Source organism: Crinia signifera, chromosome 1, assembly GCF_055691185.1.
Source record: "Crinia signifera chromosome 1, ASM5569118v1, whole genome shotgun sequence".
Lineage (NCBI taxonomy): Eukaryota > Metazoa > Chordata > Amphibia > Anura > Myobatrachidae > Crinia > Crinia signifera.
The window spans coordinates 379947211-379968810 of record NC_139217.1 but is presented as its reverse complement, the minus strand read 5'-3'; the positions used below and the strand labels follow the sequence as shown (position 1 = coordinate 379968810).

The 21600-nt window shown below is 43.4% G+C and overlaps 1 protein-coding gene across 1 annotated transcript in view; it reads left to right on the top strand.

Moving 5' to 3' along the window:
• The window catches only part of TESC (tescalcin), a 94765-nt gene that overhangs the window by 65052 nt on the left and 8113 nt on the right, over window positions 1–21600 (top strand). The window contains exons 5-7 of the mRNA XM_083151454.1: window positions 7967–8028; window positions 8126–8233; window positions 11522–11569. Coding sequence (XP_083007580.1) covers window positions 7967–8028; window positions 8126–8233; window positions 11522–11569 — 218 coding nt within the window. The remainder of the gene's footprint in view (window positions 1–7966; window positions 8029–8125; window positions 8234–11521; window positions 11570–21600) is intronic.

The window sequence follows — 21600 nt, the reverse complement described above, 5'->3', positions numbered from 1 at the left end:
AACTGTGAAAAACTTGCATAGTCATCATTCATTAACACATGTCTGAAGAAACATGGGATTGCAGTTTTAAACTAACACTACCACTGCCACTCAATACTTGCTAAGGTACCATGCATTAGAGCATATGATGCTTCCCTTCTTTACTGAGGGGAAGCAAGAAACAGCACCAACAAGATGTATTGCCACCTCGTGTGCCAGACTGGGTGAGTAGGCAAAACAATGGGGGATGGGAATTAGCAAATCCAAATGGCACAATAGATATTAATCACAGTGATATTCCTATAAAGAAATAATGGTTGTATAGTGATACATCCCTTTGTAAAAGTCCTTCTTTGAAAAGGTATGTGCAGCTTTGATCCAATACTGGGAAGGGATTTTTTGATTCAGTGATATATGTTGGTCAAAACTAAAGCCGTGTGACGTAACGTGAAAAAATCAGAAGAAACACATAGTGTTAATCCTTTACTACAACAAGTATTTTAAAGACTTTCTGGGATTTATATAGAAATCCGGTACTGATGAAACAATGAGGTTTTCTCTAGCATACCTTGCTCACCTCCTAGATGAGGGACAAGGAAGCATATGAAGGTGTCTTTAATATTATTTTTAGGGAAAAGGTTTATACAGTAAGGGGGCTAGATCCCACTTACAGTGGGTTGGGGTTTGTGGATTAAGGTTGTTCGTACCTCTCACCTCTATGGGCGGGATGTATTAATATACATATTGGGGGGGGGGGTACCTTTGGGTGGCGATACCCTATAGAAGCTTATAGGGGGGCCATTTAACATTGAAAGCACCCATTAGGGTGCTTATACAATTTAAAATCGTATACCATTGCATTGTATGCCATTGTATGCCATATACAATGGTATACGATTTTAAATTGTATAACATCGGGTGCCATCGCGTCGCATCGCATACCATTGTAAGGCTTATGGAGGCTTAAACCATGATGGGCGCCGTGCTAGGAAACAAGTACTTTATTATCAATGAAATGCAGCTATGTTATCAATTGGGGGATGTAGGAAAATATATACATGAGGACAGGTGCATACATGAAACCCGATGTTCTGCTTAGTATCGTTACGTCACATTTCTCTATGAAGCAATATTAGGCAACCAGTTGTTCCTGCTCTGCAGGTTCCGTCATACTCGGTTAGTGGCTAACTACAGTTCTTACTGCGTACAGAGTTGTGTTCTCCACATATGTTACTATATATGTGTGTGTGTGTGTGTGTGTGTGTGTGTGTGTGTTTTGCTTCGCAGTGAGACATATGAAAAGGATTTCATATGAATTTTGCAGGCATCAATTCCAGTGATTACAGTACATAGCTCGGCAAAATCCAAAGCTAAGTAATAAACTAAAGCAATTATACTATCTTATACTATATCTATCTATTTATCTATCTATATTATATTATAATATATTTATATATATATATATATACACACACACACAAACGGAAGAAAGAGGCGGCACTCTGAGACTTGTGCAGAAAATTAAGCGTGTATTGCACACATATCAGGTGATCTACGTTTCGGGGATAGACTCCCCGTCATCAGGATCACGGGGGAGTCTATCCCCGAAACGTAGATCACCTGATATGTGTGCAATACACGCTTAATTTTCTGCACAAGTCTCAGAGTGCCGCCTCTTTCTTCCGTTTGTATCCATTGAGCGCTGCTCTCTAGGAGGGCACCTGAGCCCAGCATTCCCCAAGGGGGACCCAGCAGTGCCGGAGCACCAAGCCACTATATATATATATATATATATATATATATATATGTATGTATGTATGTATGTATGTATGTATGTATGTATGTATGTATGTATGTATATATGTATATATATATATATATATATATGTGTATATATATATATATATATATATATATATATATATATATATATATATATATATATATATATGTGTATATATATAGAGATTCCTGAGGCGGCACTCCAAATTGGCTTGGCTGTAAACAAGTTGATGGCTGGTGCCTTCCTGAAGGAGCGGTGTCCCGGTCCTAATGTACACAGGTCGGTGGGGGCAGCGGCACTCACGCAATAATAACACAGAAACCAGCAAATATCTTGCCAACGTTTCAAAGCCGTGTGGCTTCTTTATCAAGGCATTATGTGAAGAACGTATATATATGTATATATATATATATATATATATATATATGTATATATATATATATATATATATATATATATATATATATATATATATATATATATATATATATATATATATATATATATATATATATATATATATATATATATATATATAGTACTCGAAGTGGAATTTTTGAAGTGAGGGTATGGAAAAGTGAAGGACGCAATAATGTGCGCGCTGAAGGCACGCACGCTTTAGTATAGGGGGTGTGGCCGCTCAAAGGGGGTGTGGTTTTAAGTATAATGTACCAAACCGCAGTATGGACCATCTCCCTTAGACACATTATGCACCACAACATGATGACCTCTTATTCTATCAAGTACTAATACCCCTTACACCTTATGCCACATGGAATGAGCCAAAACTCACATTATGTCATACAGAACAGTATGAGCCAATATTCACATGGCATGATTCAAAATACACAAAATGCCACAAAGAATGAGTTAAAAACAACATTATGCCGCACCCTATGAGACAAAAATCACATTATGTCAAACAGTATGAGCCAAAGTTCACATTTTGCAACAGGGAATGAGAAGACACAGATTGGTGCAGGGTGAGAGAAGACACAAGGTAAAAGGGGGGTGGAGAATGGTGAGAGAAGACACCGGGTAAGAGGGGGTGAGGCAGGGTGGAGACGATGCAGGGTGCAAGGGGGTTGATGCAGTATGAGAGAAGATGCAAGGTGAGAGAGGGTTGGTGCAAGGTGAGAGAAGAAGTAGGGTGAGAGGAGGGTGGTGCAGGGTGAGAGAATATGGAGAGGGGGGTGATGAAGGATAAAATGGGGGTGACATGGAGTGAGAGAAGAGATGCAGGGTGCCGGAGGATGCAGGGTGGCTGAGGATAAAAGGTTGTAGGGGGGATGCAGGGTGGCACAGGATGCAGGGTGTGAGGGGGTATATAGTGGCACAGGAAACAGGGTGGGAGGGGGAATGCAGGGTGGTGGGGAACGCAGGGAGGGGGGACACAGGGTGGCAGAGGACACATGGTGGGAGGAGGACACAAGGTGGCAGAGGACACAGGGTGTGAGGGGGGACAGGGTGGCAGAGGACACAGGGTGTGAGGGGGTCACAGGGTGGCAAAGGACACAGGGAGGGAGGGGGGGACACAGGATGGCAGAGGAAAAAGGGTGTGAGGGGGGACATTGGGTGTGAGGGGGGACATTGGGTGTGAGGAGGGGCACAGGGTGGGAGGGGGGACAGAGGGTGGCAGAGGACACAGGGTGGCAGAGGAAAGAGGGTGGGAGGAGGGGCACAGGGCAGCAGAGGACACAGGTTGTGAGGGGGGTCATAGTGTGGCAGGGGACACAGGGTGGGGAGGACTTTAGCAAAGATGGGTGACGTGGAGAGGAGAAGACTTTAGGGAGATGGGATCATGGCAGATTAACATACTGAGGATTTAATGTTAAATCCTACCAGACCTGCGTGGCTCCAGCAGCGGTATGCAGAGTAACTGGGCACACAGGGTAAGGGGGGGGTCTCAGGGCGGCATAGGACACAGGGTGGCAGGGGAAACGGTGGCAGAGGAAAGGGTGGGAGGGGGGACACAGGGTGGCAGAGGACAAAGGGTGTGAGGGGAAACACAGGGTGGGAGGGGGAACACAGGGTGGCAGAGGACACAGGGTGGGGAGGACTTTAGTGAAGATGGGTGGTGTGGAGAGGAGAGGACTTTGGGGAGATGGGATACTGAGGATTTAATATTAAATCCTACCAGACCTGCTTGGCTCCAGCAGCGTTTTTCAGAGTAACTGGGTGCACCCCGGCAGAGCTCCGGGAACAGCATGGAGAAGAGTCAGTTCACCCCTCCTGGGTGTCCGGCGGCGGCAAGGAGAGACCCAGGCGCTCCCCCACCTGGGTGTCCGGCAGCGGCAAAGAAACCCAGGCACTCCCCACCTGGGTGTCCGGCGGAGGCGGCAAGGACAGACCCAGGCGCTCCCCACCTGGGTGTCTGGCGGCAACATAAAGAGACCCAGGAGCACTGCGCGTGGTGGTTCAGCATTGTAGCAGCTGAATAAAAAACACATTTTCGGTAAGTGGAAAATGAAGTGCCGGTATGCCATACTGCTGAATACCGGACCACTGTGTATGTGTGTGTGTGTGTATATATATATATTAGTAACTTAGCTTTTGGAAGCTCAGTAGATCCATGCTTACTCCACTGTTCCTATACAAGCATCGGAGAATTGCAGTCTTTTTTTTTTTTTTAAGTATTTTATTTGAGTTTTCTATTTTGAAACATAAGTACTTTCGTACAACATATTACTTTACATATCCTTTACAGCATATTAACATAATTTCTCATCAAATAATTAACCGCTATATGTATACCCACAATTTCTATATTATTACATAAATCATCTCCTTTATTGCGCTGTAAGCCTTCCAAATCTTTATAGATATATACCCATACATCTACTTTACTTCCACCTAGCTCCATATACCCGCAAACTTAGCCTTACGCTTGTAAATATGGATATATAAATCACATAGACATACAAACATATAACTCTCACAAAAGGGATATTTAAGTTTGAGACTCAAGAACCATTTCCTTTCTACCAATATTTAAGTATTATACATATCTTTCTTATCCATTATGGTTTGGCGGATATACTTCGCCTGAACTGGACCAAATTTCCACATGTTTTCTCTCTTATTTCGCTTTTATATATACAGAAACCAATTTGTATTCTCAACTAATTTCAGGATATTTTCCTTTCTGCTAGCCTCAATATTTTCTATATATACTCCCTACTTTTTATAAAAGCGAATAATCCCCTCCTCCGGATCTGGCAATGTTGCTCTCCGTTCCACATGTATCATTTTAAGCAGAACATTTTTGAATTCTGTTAAAGACGGTGAGACTGGTCTAATCCAGTAATTCATCACCAGCCTATTTGCTGTTCCCATCATCACTGTTAGGATAGGAATAAGGGTTTTCCTTTCTTTTCCCAAATTCAATTCTCTGAAATTCATCAAAAGACATGCCAGTGGGGTTTTAACCAATTTCACCTTAAATATTGAGTTTACATAATTTAATACTTTATTCCAAAAATTCGCTACCTTCCCACATTCCTATAAATTATGGAATAAAGATGCCGCTCGTTGTTTACACTTCAAACATCTATCTCTGGTTTCTGGCATCATATGTGCCCTCTGTGCTGGAGATATGTACGCACGTGAAATAATCTTCAGATAGACCTCTTAAAGGGACGCTGAAAACAAATATTTATGTATTTCTAAGGAGTATTTCAAAATATCTTCTAAATCTAAAATAGCTGGGATGTCCATGTGCCAATTAGATAACATATTTTCCTTATTTGTATTGTATACATGAGAATAATACAGCTTTAATCTATATTTAGTCGCACGGTAATCGCAAGTAGTCCCTGGAGTGGGTCTCTATCCCCCTCCTGCATTGCAGAAGGTTGAGACTGCACAAAGTGTCTCATCTGTAAATACATGAAAATTTTTTTATCACTGCAGCCCTACCCATCAGTGATATTGGTTTAATTAGTCCAATTTCTTAAAATCTTAGCCATTTTATACAGAACCGGTTTAAAATTCAAATTATATTGTTGATTAATACTCTTAGAATAACTATACCCAGATACTTGAACAAATCTATTGAAAACTGTGTTATGTCAGACTGATTGCTGATAGGGATGTCGTTGCCGGACAGGACCAGCAACTCTGATTTATTATAATTGACCTTATACCCCGCAAATAGGCCAAAGTCTTCTATCAACCTAACAATAGCCGGGATGGAGGTGGTTGGGTCTGATGCAAATATAAATATATATATATATATTTTTTTAGCAACAGGAATGTGCGTTTTTTTTTTGTTTTTGTTTGGGCGCAGGTAAAAAAAATTGTGTATCAGAGTGTGTACGTATGTTAATAAAACAATACTTTCTATGGTGTGTGTGTTTTTATTTTAGTAATGGTTTAGCAGTGGGACTACAAGTCTCAGTTGGCCTCTTAATGTCCCACATACAGAACCACCAAGTCCCTGCATTCAGGGGAGACTTGCTGGGACTATTAGATCCACAGCCAAACCCAGTGCTATTTTATAAAAAAAAAAATGTGCCGGGAATAACCCCAGGCTTCAGCCCTGGCTGGGGGTGGCCCCCTTTTATTGGCGTGTCCCCACTCCCACAGGGCTTGTATAAAAAGTGTCCCCCAGCTGTGGCATTATTCTGCTGGCTATTGGTGCCCGGTGCTGGTTCCAAGAATATGGGGGACACTTACTCCTTTTGTCCCCCATATTTTTGGAACCAGGACAGGGCCAAGAGCTGATTTCGGAGATACGGGGGAACCGGGTAATTGTTCCCCGTATTTCTGAAATCACTATCAGCCGGTTTTATTTATTTTATTTTTTTACTTTTACACAGAATCATGCACAGATCTCACTGATCTGTGTAGGCTTCTGATAAATTGGCCAGCCAAAACCAGGTCTATTTATGGGCGATTTTCTTTTAGCAATGTAAGGTGTGTGTTTTAAGTAATGTTTGCCATTATTGACCAAAAATCACACCCTATTACATTTAGAGCCTTATTCAGTTCGCTTTGCTCGGACACAAATTCGGCCAGTATCCCGATGTAGGGAGCGAGCGAACTCGGCGAGAAGTCCGGTCGCTGAGTGCTCGCTCCTGGCCTTCTGAGCAGGGGGTGGAGAGGGGCGTTGCGAACTCAGCGAGAAGTCCGGTCGCTGGGTGCTCGCTCCTGGCCTTCTGAGCAGGGGGTGGAGAGGGGCGTTGCGAACTCAGGGAGAAGTCCGGTCGCTGGGTGCTCGCTCCTGGCCTTCTGAGCAGGGGGTGGAGAGGGGCGTTGCGAACTCAGCAAGAAGTCCGGTCGCTGAGTGCTTGCTCCCGGCCTTCCGAGCAGGGGGTGGAGAGGGGTGTTGTGAACTCGGCGAGAAGTCCAGTCGCTGAGTGCTCGCTCCTGGCCTTCTGAGCAGGGGGTGGAGAGGGGCGTTGTGAACTCGGCGAGAAGTCTGGTCTCTGAGTGCTCACTCCTGGCCTTCTGAGCAGGGGGTGGAGAGGGGCGTTGCGAACTTGGTGAGAAGTCCGGTCGCTGAGTGCTCGCTCCTGGCCTTCTGAGCAGGGGGTGGAGAGGGGCGTTGCGAACTCGGTGAGACGTCCGGTCGCTGAGTGCTCGCTCCTGGCCTTCTGAGCAGGGGGTGGAGAGGGGTGTTGCGGCTTGATCAGGGTCATTACCATATGCGCACACCCTGCGTTTCATGGGTGTTCCCATGAAAACACAGTGCGTGTGGATATAAATGCGGTCATGACGTGCTTGCGGGGGGCAGACAGCTGACGTAACCGGATGGCAGCTGCCCGCCCATATCCCTGCTTTTCTTCACTCATATGTACGAGTGGTCTAGAACACTCGTGCATGGGCGAGCGCTTTCCACATCATTTGATTTCCACACCATTCGATGGTCAGCATAGGTTCCCACAGGCATGTGAATGGATGTCCACATAAATCATCCATTCGCATGCCGAGCGGCAGAAATCAGCGCGCAAATGGGTGGCGCAAGTGATCCATTCACTAGCCGGAGTTTGGTTACATTTGCTTTGGCCCGTGCACGCGTTCGAGCAAAGCAATCTGAATAAGGCCCTTAGCCCCATGCCTAGGGAGCTACAAGTCATTTACAGATATGCAAAGTATACAGTATTTTGTATTGCATTTCAATAATGTTATTTTTCTTTGTTTAAGATAAAGAAGCTATTTCCTGTATAATAAAGTCATGAGCTTGTTTGGTCTTTGTTACAGTTCTCTTCAACATGTATGACAGTGACAATGACAGCAAGATCACCCTGGAGGAATACAGAAATGTATGTATGGGTTTCCATAGAGAGCACAAGCCAGATTACAGCACCTGTATGTGTTATTACCTCTGCTCAGATTAATCTGACAGTGCTGCTTCTGCAGGTGGTGGCAGAACTATTATCAGAAAATCTCCACATTGAGGTTGAGCATGCAAGATCGATTGCTGACGGAGCCATGTTGGAGGCAGCCAGCATCTGTGTGGGACAAATGGTAATGTATTAGCTATGAGCTGTCACACAGGGATGCAGTTACAATCCCGGCGGTTTGGGATCCCGGCGTTCAGAATCCCGACCGCCGAAATGCAGACACTTTCTCCCTCCTGGGGTGTCCACGACACCCCTGGAGGGAGAATAAATTAGTGTGCCGAGCGTAGCGAGGCACCGGTCCCGCTGCGTGGCGAGCACAGCGAGCCCGCAAGGGAGGGTGATCCACGTCCCCCCCTTGTCGGCATTTCGGCTGTCGGGATTCCCGCGTCGGGATTCTGAACGCCGGGATCCCGACCGCCGGGATTCAATACTGAATCCGTCACACATGCCTTAATGAGGTGATTCATGCATTCCCCCATGTTACAACTCCGCTGCGAGTCAGGTAATGTAAGCCAGTTCATAAGAATGACCAGGGTTATGGAGAATAGCCAAAGGGCATTTTGTTTGACTAATGAAAATACATTCATGATTTATTCCTCCATGCTGGTGGTCTGCAGACCCCATAGATCTGTGAGTCCACACCCTTTCTCAGAGAGAACACAGACCTTTCCACCAGAATTGTATATAGTTAGGCTGGGATTAGCATTACTACTTATACACAGGAACTGATTGATGATATACCTTCTGTAAGGCTAGAAGGGAGAAGGGCAGGGGAGTAGCTTTGAACAAATATGAAATACACCAGTTTAATTTCAAGTAAATTACACATATTCTGAATGCACAATATACACTGCAGCCATGCTGCATACATATATAATAATGTCTGTGCAGCCGCGAGGCATACACAATTAAAATGCAGCCAGGCAGCATGCATATATTAATGGCAATGTAGATATGCAGCATGCATATATACAGTATAATGTAGTTCAGCCATGAAGCATGCATGCATAATAATGGAAGTGCATTCATACAGCATGCATATATTATAATGGTAATGAAGCCATTCAGCATGCATGTATCATAATGGCAGTGAAGCCATGCAGCATGCATATATAATAATGGCAGTGAAGCCATGCAGCATGCATGTATAATAATGGCAGTGCAGATATGCAGCATGCATACACTGTATAACGACGACGACGACGCCATGCAACATGCATATACTGTATAATAATGGCAATGAAGCAATGCAACATTGTATATAATAATGGGATGTCATCAGTATCCGGCGGTTGGGATGCCGGTAGTCACTGGCATCCTAAGCCTCCCTGGCATACCTACATTCTGGATACAGACAGTCGGTATTCCGGTACCGACATTGTGAGTCTTCTGACCAGTGTTGATATTCTGGTATTTGTTTTCCGAATGCTGGAATCCTGATCACTGGTATGCCGAACACATCCCATAATAATGTCAAGTGCAGCCACAAAATATACACATATGATAATTGCTGCACAGCCATGCAGAATTTGAAAGGCCAATAGTGCATGAAGGCATTATGCTTGGTGCGTACGCTGCAATAACATTCTAGGGGTGTGGGTCATAGGGTCGACAGTAAAGAGGTTGACATTCATTAGGTCGACCACAATTGTTTTTTGGGTGTCAATGTCAACACTGTATAAGTGAACCCCATTATATTTCCCCTCCATGTCCTCTGAGATGGCAAAGTAAAAAAAAATTGTGAAAAGCTGATGACGACCTCTTCTGTGTTGACATTTTGTTTGTGTCGACATGTCTGCTGACCTAATGCATGTCAACCTTTTGTGTGTGTTGACATTTGGCCTGTCGACCAATAGTGACCAACCTAATGACTGTCAACCTTTTTACTGTCGACCATACGACCACATGACCACATCCCCATTCTAGAAAGTAGGAATCTTGCCAAAGGGATTTTGAGGTTATTTTGGCAAGGAGAACAGTGTGTACAGTTTCTGTCACATCCATCCAGTCTTTTACAAATTAGCAGTGACAGTTATTGCCAATTATAACTGTGAATAGATGGGCAGATGGAACTTAACTTCTGTGAGCAATTGAGTTAAACAGACAATTGCACGATGGTGTAGATTCAGAGTACATTCATTTAACAGGAGGAGACCCTGACTTTCTCTTCTAATACCCATGTCCTTCATATTCATTGCTATGTGCATGCCGTACATTCTGCATATCTGTGCCAAGCCGTTATACACATAACCGGCTATAAAGGTTGACGTAACACATAGCACTGCCTGCACTTTCTAGCACAACCGTATCAAATGAAAGCAAGTGTTTTGTTTATGTTTGCCACAAGCGTCCTTTCCTACATGAGCATACAGTATGTGCATATAGAATAGCCAGTACATCCAACTACCACTGTTTTACTGACAAACTGTCTCAAATACAAAAACTGTACCAAAATTCCTCCAAATGCTAATTCTATGGGAACTGCAAGGCCCATACAGTAGCCCCATGATATCATTAGCACAACCAATCAGATATCAATGATTATGAGCAGGATTTCCATGATAGTGACCAAAGTGTGTCTGTGTTGGAGAATACATAATAATTATAGGTTTCTGTCTATAAAGGTTTGTTAAAGCTTAAAAGCATCAGTTACTCTGCTGAGGCAACAATTACTATAATTACCACCTTTAATAAACCTTTTGTAGAATCCAGTTGTTGCGTGTACAGTGTTAAATAAAATAAAATGTATACGTGTAAAAGTATCGGAAGCTTTCATTATGGGCAGGGCTTCTCCCTGTGCATCAGACTTGTATTGCAAAAGTCTTCAGGCAACATTTTGGTGATTGAAATTGTTAATAAGAAATGGTTTAAAGTAAGACATAACAAAGATAGGTTCCTTATTGAAGATGACATATTATTTGTTCTAGTGTGTTAACATTCAGTTTCTACAGATACAGATATATGTAGACAGTAACCAGATTGCTGCTGACTCAATTATTCTCTCTCCCTGACTGTGATCCTCTGCCATCCCGCCCCCAACAGAGAGGGGATCCTACTCCTCACAAAGTCATTATTTGTGGAAGGCCAAACGTGGGTAGAGAAACAGACTAACACATTTGTTCTCTAGATAGACTAAAGGGACAAAATACACACTTAAAGTGACAGGAAAATCATTATAAGGAAACCGCTGTTTTGCATTCTTACATTTATGCTGAATAATAATAATAATAATAATAATAATGAATCCAATCCATTAATGTCTGAGGGAGTTGGTTTACAAGGAGCAGCATTTCCCTAGTGTCATTTTCCAGTCCCCCACATCCAGAGATTAAGATGTGGAGATTAGGATATTGCATGACGAGCACTAGCTCATGTTACACGTTACTGAATGCTTCATTCTCTGCTATAACAGGAACCTGACCAGGTGTATGAAGGAATTACATTTGAGGACTTCTTGAAGGTAATAAAGTGTTAAAAGATTATTTTACCAATACCTAATTCAATAGCTGCTTCAAGGACCCTTGGAGTCATCATGAGTGATGCTTTACTGCATTTTACATTGCCACTATGCATACAAGGATGTGTAAAAGGTTCCTGAACAGAGTGAAAAACTTTTTGAGGTAAAGGTTTGACTATAGGGAGGGTTCTAACTCTCAGGCACAAAATTCCTGTCAGTGCTCTTATGAAAGGCCACCGAAGGAACATTTTGTACTTGAAAGGACCGATAAAAGAGGGCATGGTTATATATAAAAGAAAAATCTTTAATACTGACAGACTGTAACTACTGTTCAGAGAATCCTGTCACCGCTTCCAGAAATTGTGAGACTCCCAGTTACCTATTGTGGATACAGAGAATGAATATTCCATTCCTTGTCTGTGCTGTGTTCAGGAGACCAGCAGACAAAGTAACCAGCGCTGTCAATAGCTCCGCTGATTGCTTTCCTTTCAGTGAACTCCGGCAGCCAGACGAACTTCAGTAACTTTGTCGAATTACAGAATGGATTTTTTTTTTTTTTAACACTGAAAATAAAAGTATTGTGCAGTAAGTGCTGTTATCAGCACACCAATATGTAGTTTGTTCCCTGTCACTGCTTTATTTTGCTCCCTGTTGAATAGCGGTAGACTATGGGGAGTAAACAAATCTAAAAGTCAAGGAACCCTTATACTTGTACTGGGCACAAAGGCAATGACTGTGATGCCCAATGTAAATGGTAAATGTGTCAGCAAGATGATCGTTACCGATCTGTGTGTCATCATGTTCCAACACTGACGGCCTGGAAATAAAATCGTTATTACTATTGAGTCGGCCAGCAAATAAATATTGTCAAGGCTACTGCAACCTGGGTGCACACTCTGCCATATATTGGATGAGGATGGATCACAATGACCACACCTTGTGTATTTTGTGTATTTTCACACGTGTGATTGCGGAGTGGAACACAACTTGGAGGTAGTTCCGGTTGATAGATCTACAGTTAATAGTACTACCCCCGGGAAGTCGACATGCAATAGGTTGAAAGGCTCAAAATGTTGACATGAAAAAGATAGACACATGGCAAGGTCGACATGAGTTCTTCATGATTTTTTTTTTTTAACCGGCTTCTTCTTACGTCATCATCCATGTCGGCATAGAATATAATAGTGTGTAGTGTAGCAAGGCTGATCGCAGTTTCAGAGCAGACTAGGGTGGTGAAAGGGTGAGGAAGTGTCATGGGGGGGGGGGCAGTAAGTGCAGGTTTGTGAGTGGCCTGGACCACTTGGGGAGGGTTGCAGCAGTTCATCAGGCCCAACCGTTGTGACTAGGAACATGGCCGTCCTGTGTCTGGCTTCACAGGTAGACCGCACAGCAAGGGGGCAGCCAGTGATGTGCGAGCATAGCGAAGCATTGCAGGCGCATCGAGAGGAGGGGCCCGGTGAGAGGGGCGGCATTACCCTATGCTGGGAGCCCCCGCTGCCTAGCGCTGCCAGATAAAAGGGAGAATTAATAGGACTGACCCTAAGGAGGGGCAGAACTGGGAGCGCTTACTATGAGTGGAGTCTCCTGCAGCTGATTGGAAGCGGGGTAGTTACCCCATAAGTAAACAATAAACAAGAAAAGGGGGGACAGCAGCGCACACAATCATTTCAATTAGGATAAAAAATTGATACATAGATTGGATGATCTTTTACACAAAATGTATCATGTTTCATTTTGTGTAAAAGATCATCCAATCTATTTATCCCTTTTTTATCTTAATTGAAATGATTGTGTGCGCTGCTGTCCCCCCTTTCCTTGTTTAGCGCTGCCAGATGCAGTTTTGTGAAATCTTGAAAAACTGCAACTAGCTCAGAATCAGGCTCTTGGGTTTCCACTAAAATTCTCAACAACCAGGCTGGAAGTGGTCATTGCAACCATAAGAGACCCACCCAAAATAGGCTATGGTACACCAGTGCTTTCACAAACACACCCACAAAACTCCCTTTTTATGGTGCTAAATGCCGGCTTCCTGTCAGTCAGACTGCAGCTACTCTGCGACTTCTATACGTAGGGACATTTTTGCTAAGTGACCCTGTGATTGCACAATACAAACTCAATATATGTCAGATTGAATTAGTTACATAGGGCGGGATGTACTAAGCCAAAAATGCGGTAAAACCCCCGTTTTATCACATTTTTATATGTACTAAAACCCCGCCGCCACGTTACCACAGGACAGGGTATCACCACCTTTGGGTGGTGATACCCTATAGAAGCCTATGAGCTTCTATTGCCGCTCGACGCCAACCCGCCACCTCCACCAACCCCCATCCCTCTGGCTTACCTTGCATCCCCGAAGGTAAACCCTTCCTCCCCCTAATAAAGCAGCCGGACGTCCTTCCGGCTCCAGGGGGGAGGAGGAGGCGCCGGGGACAGCCTGCTTAGCTATCCTCGGCGTGAGGGGAGAAGGAGGCGCCCAGGAGGTGACAGAGACCCCCCCGCCCATAGTGTTTGTACTGTATTTTGCTTTAATGTTTTATTGCCTGGTCACTACTGCATTATACAGTTAATTCTTCAAAAGCTGGTAGTTGTCATGTTGTCACTATTTTAAGCTTCTTCTCATTTGAATTAAATTATAAGAAGTATCTGCCAGGATATTGGAAATCTGTTTGTAAAGATTGAGTTCTTGTATTACAGTGCTTCCGAGCATACATCAGTGATTGCTATGGCAGCAAGTGATCGCAAGATCCTGGCGTGGCCATGAAGATAGTAGTAGCGGGTTAATATAACCGCATCATATAACTTCTTTGTATGGGATTGTAGCCAACTCGCTTGCACTGGTTTTAGGGGGGTACTCAATCCTGACTGTCCGTACATTCCAACAGTCGGGACTCTGGTCATTTTTCAGTCCGCTTGCCAGTTTTTAGGCAGGTGGGATTAGAAAACGACTGTGGATTGTTGAGATCCATCCATAACTGCGACAATCCATGGACGTTTTCGTCAAAACGGGCCTGACTGCTTTTAAAGTTGGGTCCGTTCTGACGAGCTGCCTCTTCAATGCTGTTGAGAACGAAAGCATTGAATAGGCGCCCGCCACTATTTCCCCTGGCGGAAATAGTGGCAGGGATTGAATTGCCCCCTTAGAATGGCAAAAAAAAAAAAAGTTCAGTAGAAGCCGATCACTATTAAAGCAATGTAAATGACATGAAAAAGATAAATATAGAATATACTAATACTTACAGTATATTAGTAAAAAATTATTGCATTTCCATTATTATGTTTAATTCCATTGTAAACATTTTACCATGGAACATACAGAGCTACATACATGTATAGTATTATTACCGTTACCATAAAACATCTAGTGCTATTTGGTTTATGCCACTTCTCCCATAACTCAAATCAAAAAAATAAGATATCTATTACAAAATACCAAATAACATCTGTTTGCCCCAGAGATAAAAATATGTAATTGAGTCTGGGAAAAACAATATTGACTCATATAAATGTGAAAATTAATTGAGTTCTAACCAAGCATTAGCTTTTTCAGAGTCTTGGGGACTTATTCAGATCACATCGGTACTGCGTGCATTTGCACGCAGTACCGATGTTGCGCGTCTGCGCAGGCGGGTATCTGCGCATGTGCAGGCGTATGGTGCGTGCACCCATGGCGACCTTTCGGTTCGCCGGGTGCACGCACCCATGGCGGCGTGAGATGGGCGGGGGGCGCCGGGCTGCCCCATTACCATATAGGAACGCCCAGCGTTCCATGGGCGTTCCCATGACAACGCTGGGCGTTCTCATGGTAATGAGGCAGTGACGCGGGTGTGAGGGGCGGGTAGCTGACATCACCGGATGTCAGCTGCCCGGCCGTATCCACGCCAGCGTGCACGCAGATGTAAGTAACTAAAAAGTCACTTATATATGCGTGCACGCTAAACATCATTCGATGGTCGGTGACCATCGAAAGATGTGGGCGGTTACCCGAGCCATGCAAATGGATGTTTATGCAAAACATCCATTCGCAGCTGTTCGGGCGAAGCCGCACTTTGCGCGGGGGGGGGGGGGGGGGTCTGACTGACAGGAAGCCGGCATTTAGGGCCATAAAAAGGGAGTTTTGTGGGTGTATTTGTGAAAGCACTTTGTTGTAGAGTTAAAGGTAGTCTGCAATACATTTGTAGTTCAGTGAGAACACCGTGCCTGACATTTCAGGTATGGGTGGGGACCGGAGTAGTGGAAGAAAAGAATAAATGAAGACTTTGCTGTACAAAGGTAAAATGGTTTAATGAACTTGTCTGTAAATAAGAAAGGAACTTTATCAGTTTTTTGGCGATATCGGCGGTATCTATTGTTACTACTGATACCCATTCAGGAGGAGTGTGGGTGGGTATATGTATTAAGGGCTAGGCAGCTAAAACATGCAGCTCCCAAACAAAGTTAACGCCTTGTACAATAGGAATTACACAAGTACAGTAAAAACACTTCATATCTTCGATCAGATCAACATTTTGTGTATACTTAGTCCACAGATGCATTGTTTTTATTACTTTTAATCATCTCTATGTTCTTAATCAATTTCTCACAGCTCCGATAGGCAAAATACAAAACAAAAAGATTTGATTGTAAAAACCACAACGCACCAGAACTCACAGTAACAAATGGCAGCATAAGCACATATAAGGTTTCTTTATGCAGTCATACTCCTCCACCACATACAGATGGCCATTCAGCATCAACCATAATAGGCACACGGGAACTCTTAACACAGCAATGGTCCTCCTATCTTGGTTTCTTTAATGTCACAATCCACCCATAGGGGGTTTCCGATGCTGTATGTCATTGGTCAATATCATATAACTAGACTTTAATTGATACACAATCATGAAGCATACATATTATACATAGAACACCCCGAAAATGGAGGTGTGGTCACTTAAAAGGGGGCGTGTCCTTGAGTGTAGTGTGCCACGCAATATACCTCTTATATACATTATGCAACCCCTTAAACAGAATGAGCCATAATTCACCTTATGCAAAGGACTGCAGGGAAAGGGACCGGGGGGACACAGGGACTGCGGGGACGCAGGGTGAGGAGTACTTTCGGGAAAACGGCAGTGAGAAGTGCCAGCACACCCCATGTGGGCTCCTGGTGGCGGCAGGAATTGAGACCCGGGCTCTTCCCATTCAGGCACCCGGCACCCCACGTGGGCTCCAGCCTCCCAGAGGAGTTCATGTAGCAGTGTCCTGTAAGTGCAGCGGACTGCCTCCTGCTGCAAACTTTTTTATTAAATTAAAATCACACTTCCAGGGTCATTGCCGGTATGATATACCGCTGTATACTGGTCCACTTCGACCACTGGAACACGCCATAAAATATAAACCTATATATGAATTCTATGGGAGGGTGGGTAATGATGGCAAGCAGCTAGTAAGAGTGGATATGATATTTTGCCTTTCTGGCATTTTTGTTTTAAATTTGCTTCACATTTTATTTTATAAATAAAGTATTCCACACAGGAAAATTATACAAAATTAAATAAACCCAATTTTAATGATTGTTTTAATAGTTATTGTAAGCCATTAAGCAGGATTGTAATAATGATCCAATAAACTTAGTTTGCCCAAAACAGACGTTTAGTTGAAAAATGTCCCCCACCCCTCGCATTCCTGATGGCATATCTTATGGTATGCAACATATAAATAAAAGTATACCTTTTAATAAATATTTGGGCTGTGATTATTAACAGCATTATATAGTGAAAACATATTGGCCCTTATTCTGGTTCACTTGCAAAGGCAAATTCCCTCTCAAATTTACAAAACCAGTGTATCTGCGGCGTCCTCAGTCTTAGTTATCCCACCACTAAAAAGCGCAACCATCAAGGAATTCAAGTGTTTGCAGGACTGGTAACTATGAGAAATCACTTACTGCCTCCAATAGAATCTATCTAAAAGCCTCTATATGCACTAATTGATTGACTGAAACAAACGGCAATCCCAGCTAATTCCAGCTTTTATTATATGTTATATGTTGTTTGTCCTATCTGTATGTTATATTGTGCACAATTATTGATTAATTATTATTGTATGGAAGTTGCTTCCATTTAATGTGTTATTTTAAATAAAATTATTTATACTTTGTACTAAACTTGCAAGGACATTCAAATTACTGAGCAGGATTGTGCTTCTTAAAGTGCCAGACACCTTTGGTCTCTGACACTTATCCTCCATTTGTACTTCTTAAAGGGACCAGCACCCCTAAATAAGAAGCAGCAAAAATCCTGCACAGTCAAAGTGGATACTATATGAAGTGGCGAATTGATCCTTTGTGAACCTTTGTTGGTATATACTGAATGTGGAATAATTAATTAATCACTTGAGAATTAAGATCTAGCACGACTAGCGCTACGGAGTGACCCGAGGGTCACTAACCTTTTTGGGTGGGGTTTTACCTCAAAGTGAGATCTACATTGCAGTGTAAAAATAAAGCAGCCAGTATTTACCCTGCACAGAAAAATAACACCCAAATCTAAATCTCTCTGCACGTTACATCTGCTCCCCCTCCTGCAGTGCACATGGTTTTGTCCATTTGAGAAGGAATTTGCCTTTGCGAGTTAACCAGAATAAGAGCCATTACACAGAGGGTTAGAGAATGGCTGCCAGCCCCCTGTGGATCAAACACAGATGGGTCAGTTTGTTTAGAAACCAATTAACCTACCAGTATATTACAGGAGCTGCAGCTGGGGAAACAGGATCATTTATATTCTGCATGACATTTATGGCTTAATGTAGGAGTTATTTTATTTACAGTTTCTTATAGGAGGTTAATACATATGCAAAATGTGTCAAGCATAACTGGTTATTGTGGTTCCTTCCCTGTGTGTGCTGGGCATACTGTTTTTAACTTAGAAATAAATCATTAGAAAAAAAAATAATTCTACAAAAATTGAAAGTGAGCAGCAATATATACAGTATGTAATAATAAAAAAAAAATAATAACATGCAGATCGTTATAAAATAAACGATTAGTACTAACATATGACAGTATGGATGGTGCAATGGTTATCATTACTGCCTTACAGCAATGAGTTCATGGGTTAAATTCCCACCATAGTTCTATCTGTGCGGAATTTGTATATTCTCCCCATGCTTATGTGGCTTTCCTCCAGGTACTTCGGTTTCCTCCCACAATGCAAAAATATACTGGCAGGTTAAGTGTCTCCCAACAAAATTAATCCAAGACCAGCGGTTCTCAAACTGTGGTTCCTGACCCCAGAGTGGTTCCCCACCTTCTCATCATGGGGTCGCGACTCCATGTTGCTGACCATCAGGCTGATGACTTTTCTAATCTCAGTCAGTGATTCAAGGAGTCTGCTAAATCTGTTGAATTGTCTGTTATTTTAGACTCCTCCCATCATTTTGTGCCTCCACAATGCTGCCATGTATGTGCTGTCTGCTGACTACACATGTTATGTGATGACCTTCTGCAGTAACTTGCTGGGGTCCTGTCATTAATTTTATTGTCTGATGGGGTCACAGAGCAAAATAGTTTGAGGACCTCTGTCCTAGACTAAATGTGTGTACATGTGGTAGGGAATATAGATTGTAAGCTCCACTGGGGCAGGGACTGATGTGACTGTTCAAATATTCTCTGTAAAGTGCTGCTGAATATGTGTACGCTAAATAAATAATTGGTAATAAATAAATAATAAATATGCTTAATAGCACAGTTAAATAAGTTCAAACAAAAGAAAGGGGAGGAATCCCCACACAGCTAATACAATGACACTGTAATAAATGAAACCAATGTATTCATGAATACAGAATTATATTAATAATAAACATAAATTAAATGTTGGAGGTGCTCCTGGAGCTGGGGTTCTAATATTTTATTGTGATGTTTTTGACGAGAGGGTTCAATCAAAAGAAAGAGTTCCTTTTGTATAGATCAGGGGTCCTCAAACTATTTGCTCTGGGACCCCATAAGACAATAAAAGTAATTATAGGACCCCAAACAAGTGACTGCAGAAGGTCATCACATCACATGTGTAGTCAGCAGACAGCACATACATGGCAGCATTGTGGAGGCATAAAATGATGTGAGGAGTCTGACATAAGACAATTCAACAGATTTTTCCAGACTCTTTGAATCACTGACTGAGATTAGAAAAGTCATCAGCCTGATGGTCCGCAACATGGAGTCGCAACCCCATGCAGAGAAGGTTGGGACCCACTTTGGGGTCAGGACCCACAGTTTGAGAACCGCTGGTATAGATTATAGGCTTGCAGCAGGACTCTCCTACTTCCAAGTCTGTCTGTTGTTTCCCAGTTTGTTCTATCACTGTCTACTATTGTAAAGCGCAACAGAATCTGCTATATAAGAGACTGTAAATAAATAAATATAGTTATACATTTAATTTCTAACTTTTAATGCTTTTGTTTAAAATAGGTTTTCCAAACATGTGTAAAATACATAACATTCATCGTTTGTGTGAGTAATCTCACGTTTTGGTACATGAATCTTAAGGCCCCCATACACTATGCGATTTTGGGACGATTTCATCCGATTTCGGCACTTTGGGCCGATAACCGGGTGAAATCAGCCCAAAATCGCATGTGTGTAATATCTGATCCGATCCGATGCGCGGTCCCGTGCGCATCGGACCGGATCAGGGAGGTCGGACGGTCAGCATGTACGATCACGTCCGACCTCCCTGTATGCATATGCCTGCCCACCTGACAGGTATATGCATGCAGACTGACCGGGGGAGCAGTGGGATGGGCAGCGGGTCCCTGAGCGCTTGGCTGGCGGTGCCGGCGAGTGCTGACCTGGCCGGGGCGGTGTGATGATCAATCTCTCATTCAGCAGCTTAGATTTTTAAAATACCTGTTAAATGACTGGCCATTCTCTGCTTGGCTGAGAGCTCTCAGCCAATCAAAGAACGGGCAGTCATTTGACAGGTTTTAAAAAAATCTAATACCCGCCACTGCGCGTTCCGTCCCGCAGCGCTGCTCAATGAGAGACTGTGATCATCACACCGTCCCGGCCAGGTCAGCACTCGCCGGCGCCGCCAGCCAAGCGCTCAGGGACCCGCTGCCTGTCACACTGCTCCACCCTGATGATGATGACCGCCCGCCCCCCTGCACCTCACCGCCCGCCCCGTGCTCCCCGACGTGATAAATCGCAAGCGATTTATCACATGTCAAATTTGGCTCATCAAGTGCCAAATTGTATGTGAGCCTCCCGGGCGGCTCACAGGAGAATTGGGTCCGACTTGTCCTAAGGACAAGTCGGCCTAATGTATAGGGGCCTTTAGGCATGACAAAGTACAGTATATTATAGGCACACAAAAAATATATATTTTATTATTAACATTTGTGCCAGAATATCGTGCTGTACAGCCTAATCCCCAGAGACTTTCTGTTAATCACATCTCACAAATACAATTGTTTCATTCATCAGAGGAGTGTTGTAAATTAACAGGAAAAGTTTTTTAAAACCATTTAATTTATCAAATGTATCCAAACAATAATTTTTCTCTGTTTTCCAGCGTTTGGGGACAAATGGTTGCTCCAGTACATTTTTAAGGTCCATACACACTGGGCGACTATGCCCAGCGTGTATGGACAGCGATGATGTCAATAACTGATGCGGAGCAAGCCGCTCAGTGCATACACACTGAGCGGCTTTCCTCCTGCCCGTTGCCGATGGAGGGGAGAGGACGGCTTTGCATAGCGCAGCACTATGCAAAGCCGTCCTCAGCACTGCTCATCTGCTGGTATAACCAGCAGATGAACGGCTTTCCCGGCGATGATGCTGGAGTGCGCAGCAGCGCTCACCGCTCATTGCTAGGCTGTTTTGAGCGTCTTTCAGCTCAAAGTCGCCCAGTGTGTATGGGCCTTTATATAGTCCATAAACAGTCTCTTGAAGAATTTCTGTTACAAAAAAGGGTACTTGTTTCCTAGCACGGCGCCCATCGCATACCGTACTTAGTGGTGTGCGATGCGATATTTAAAATAACAGGAGTGCTTGT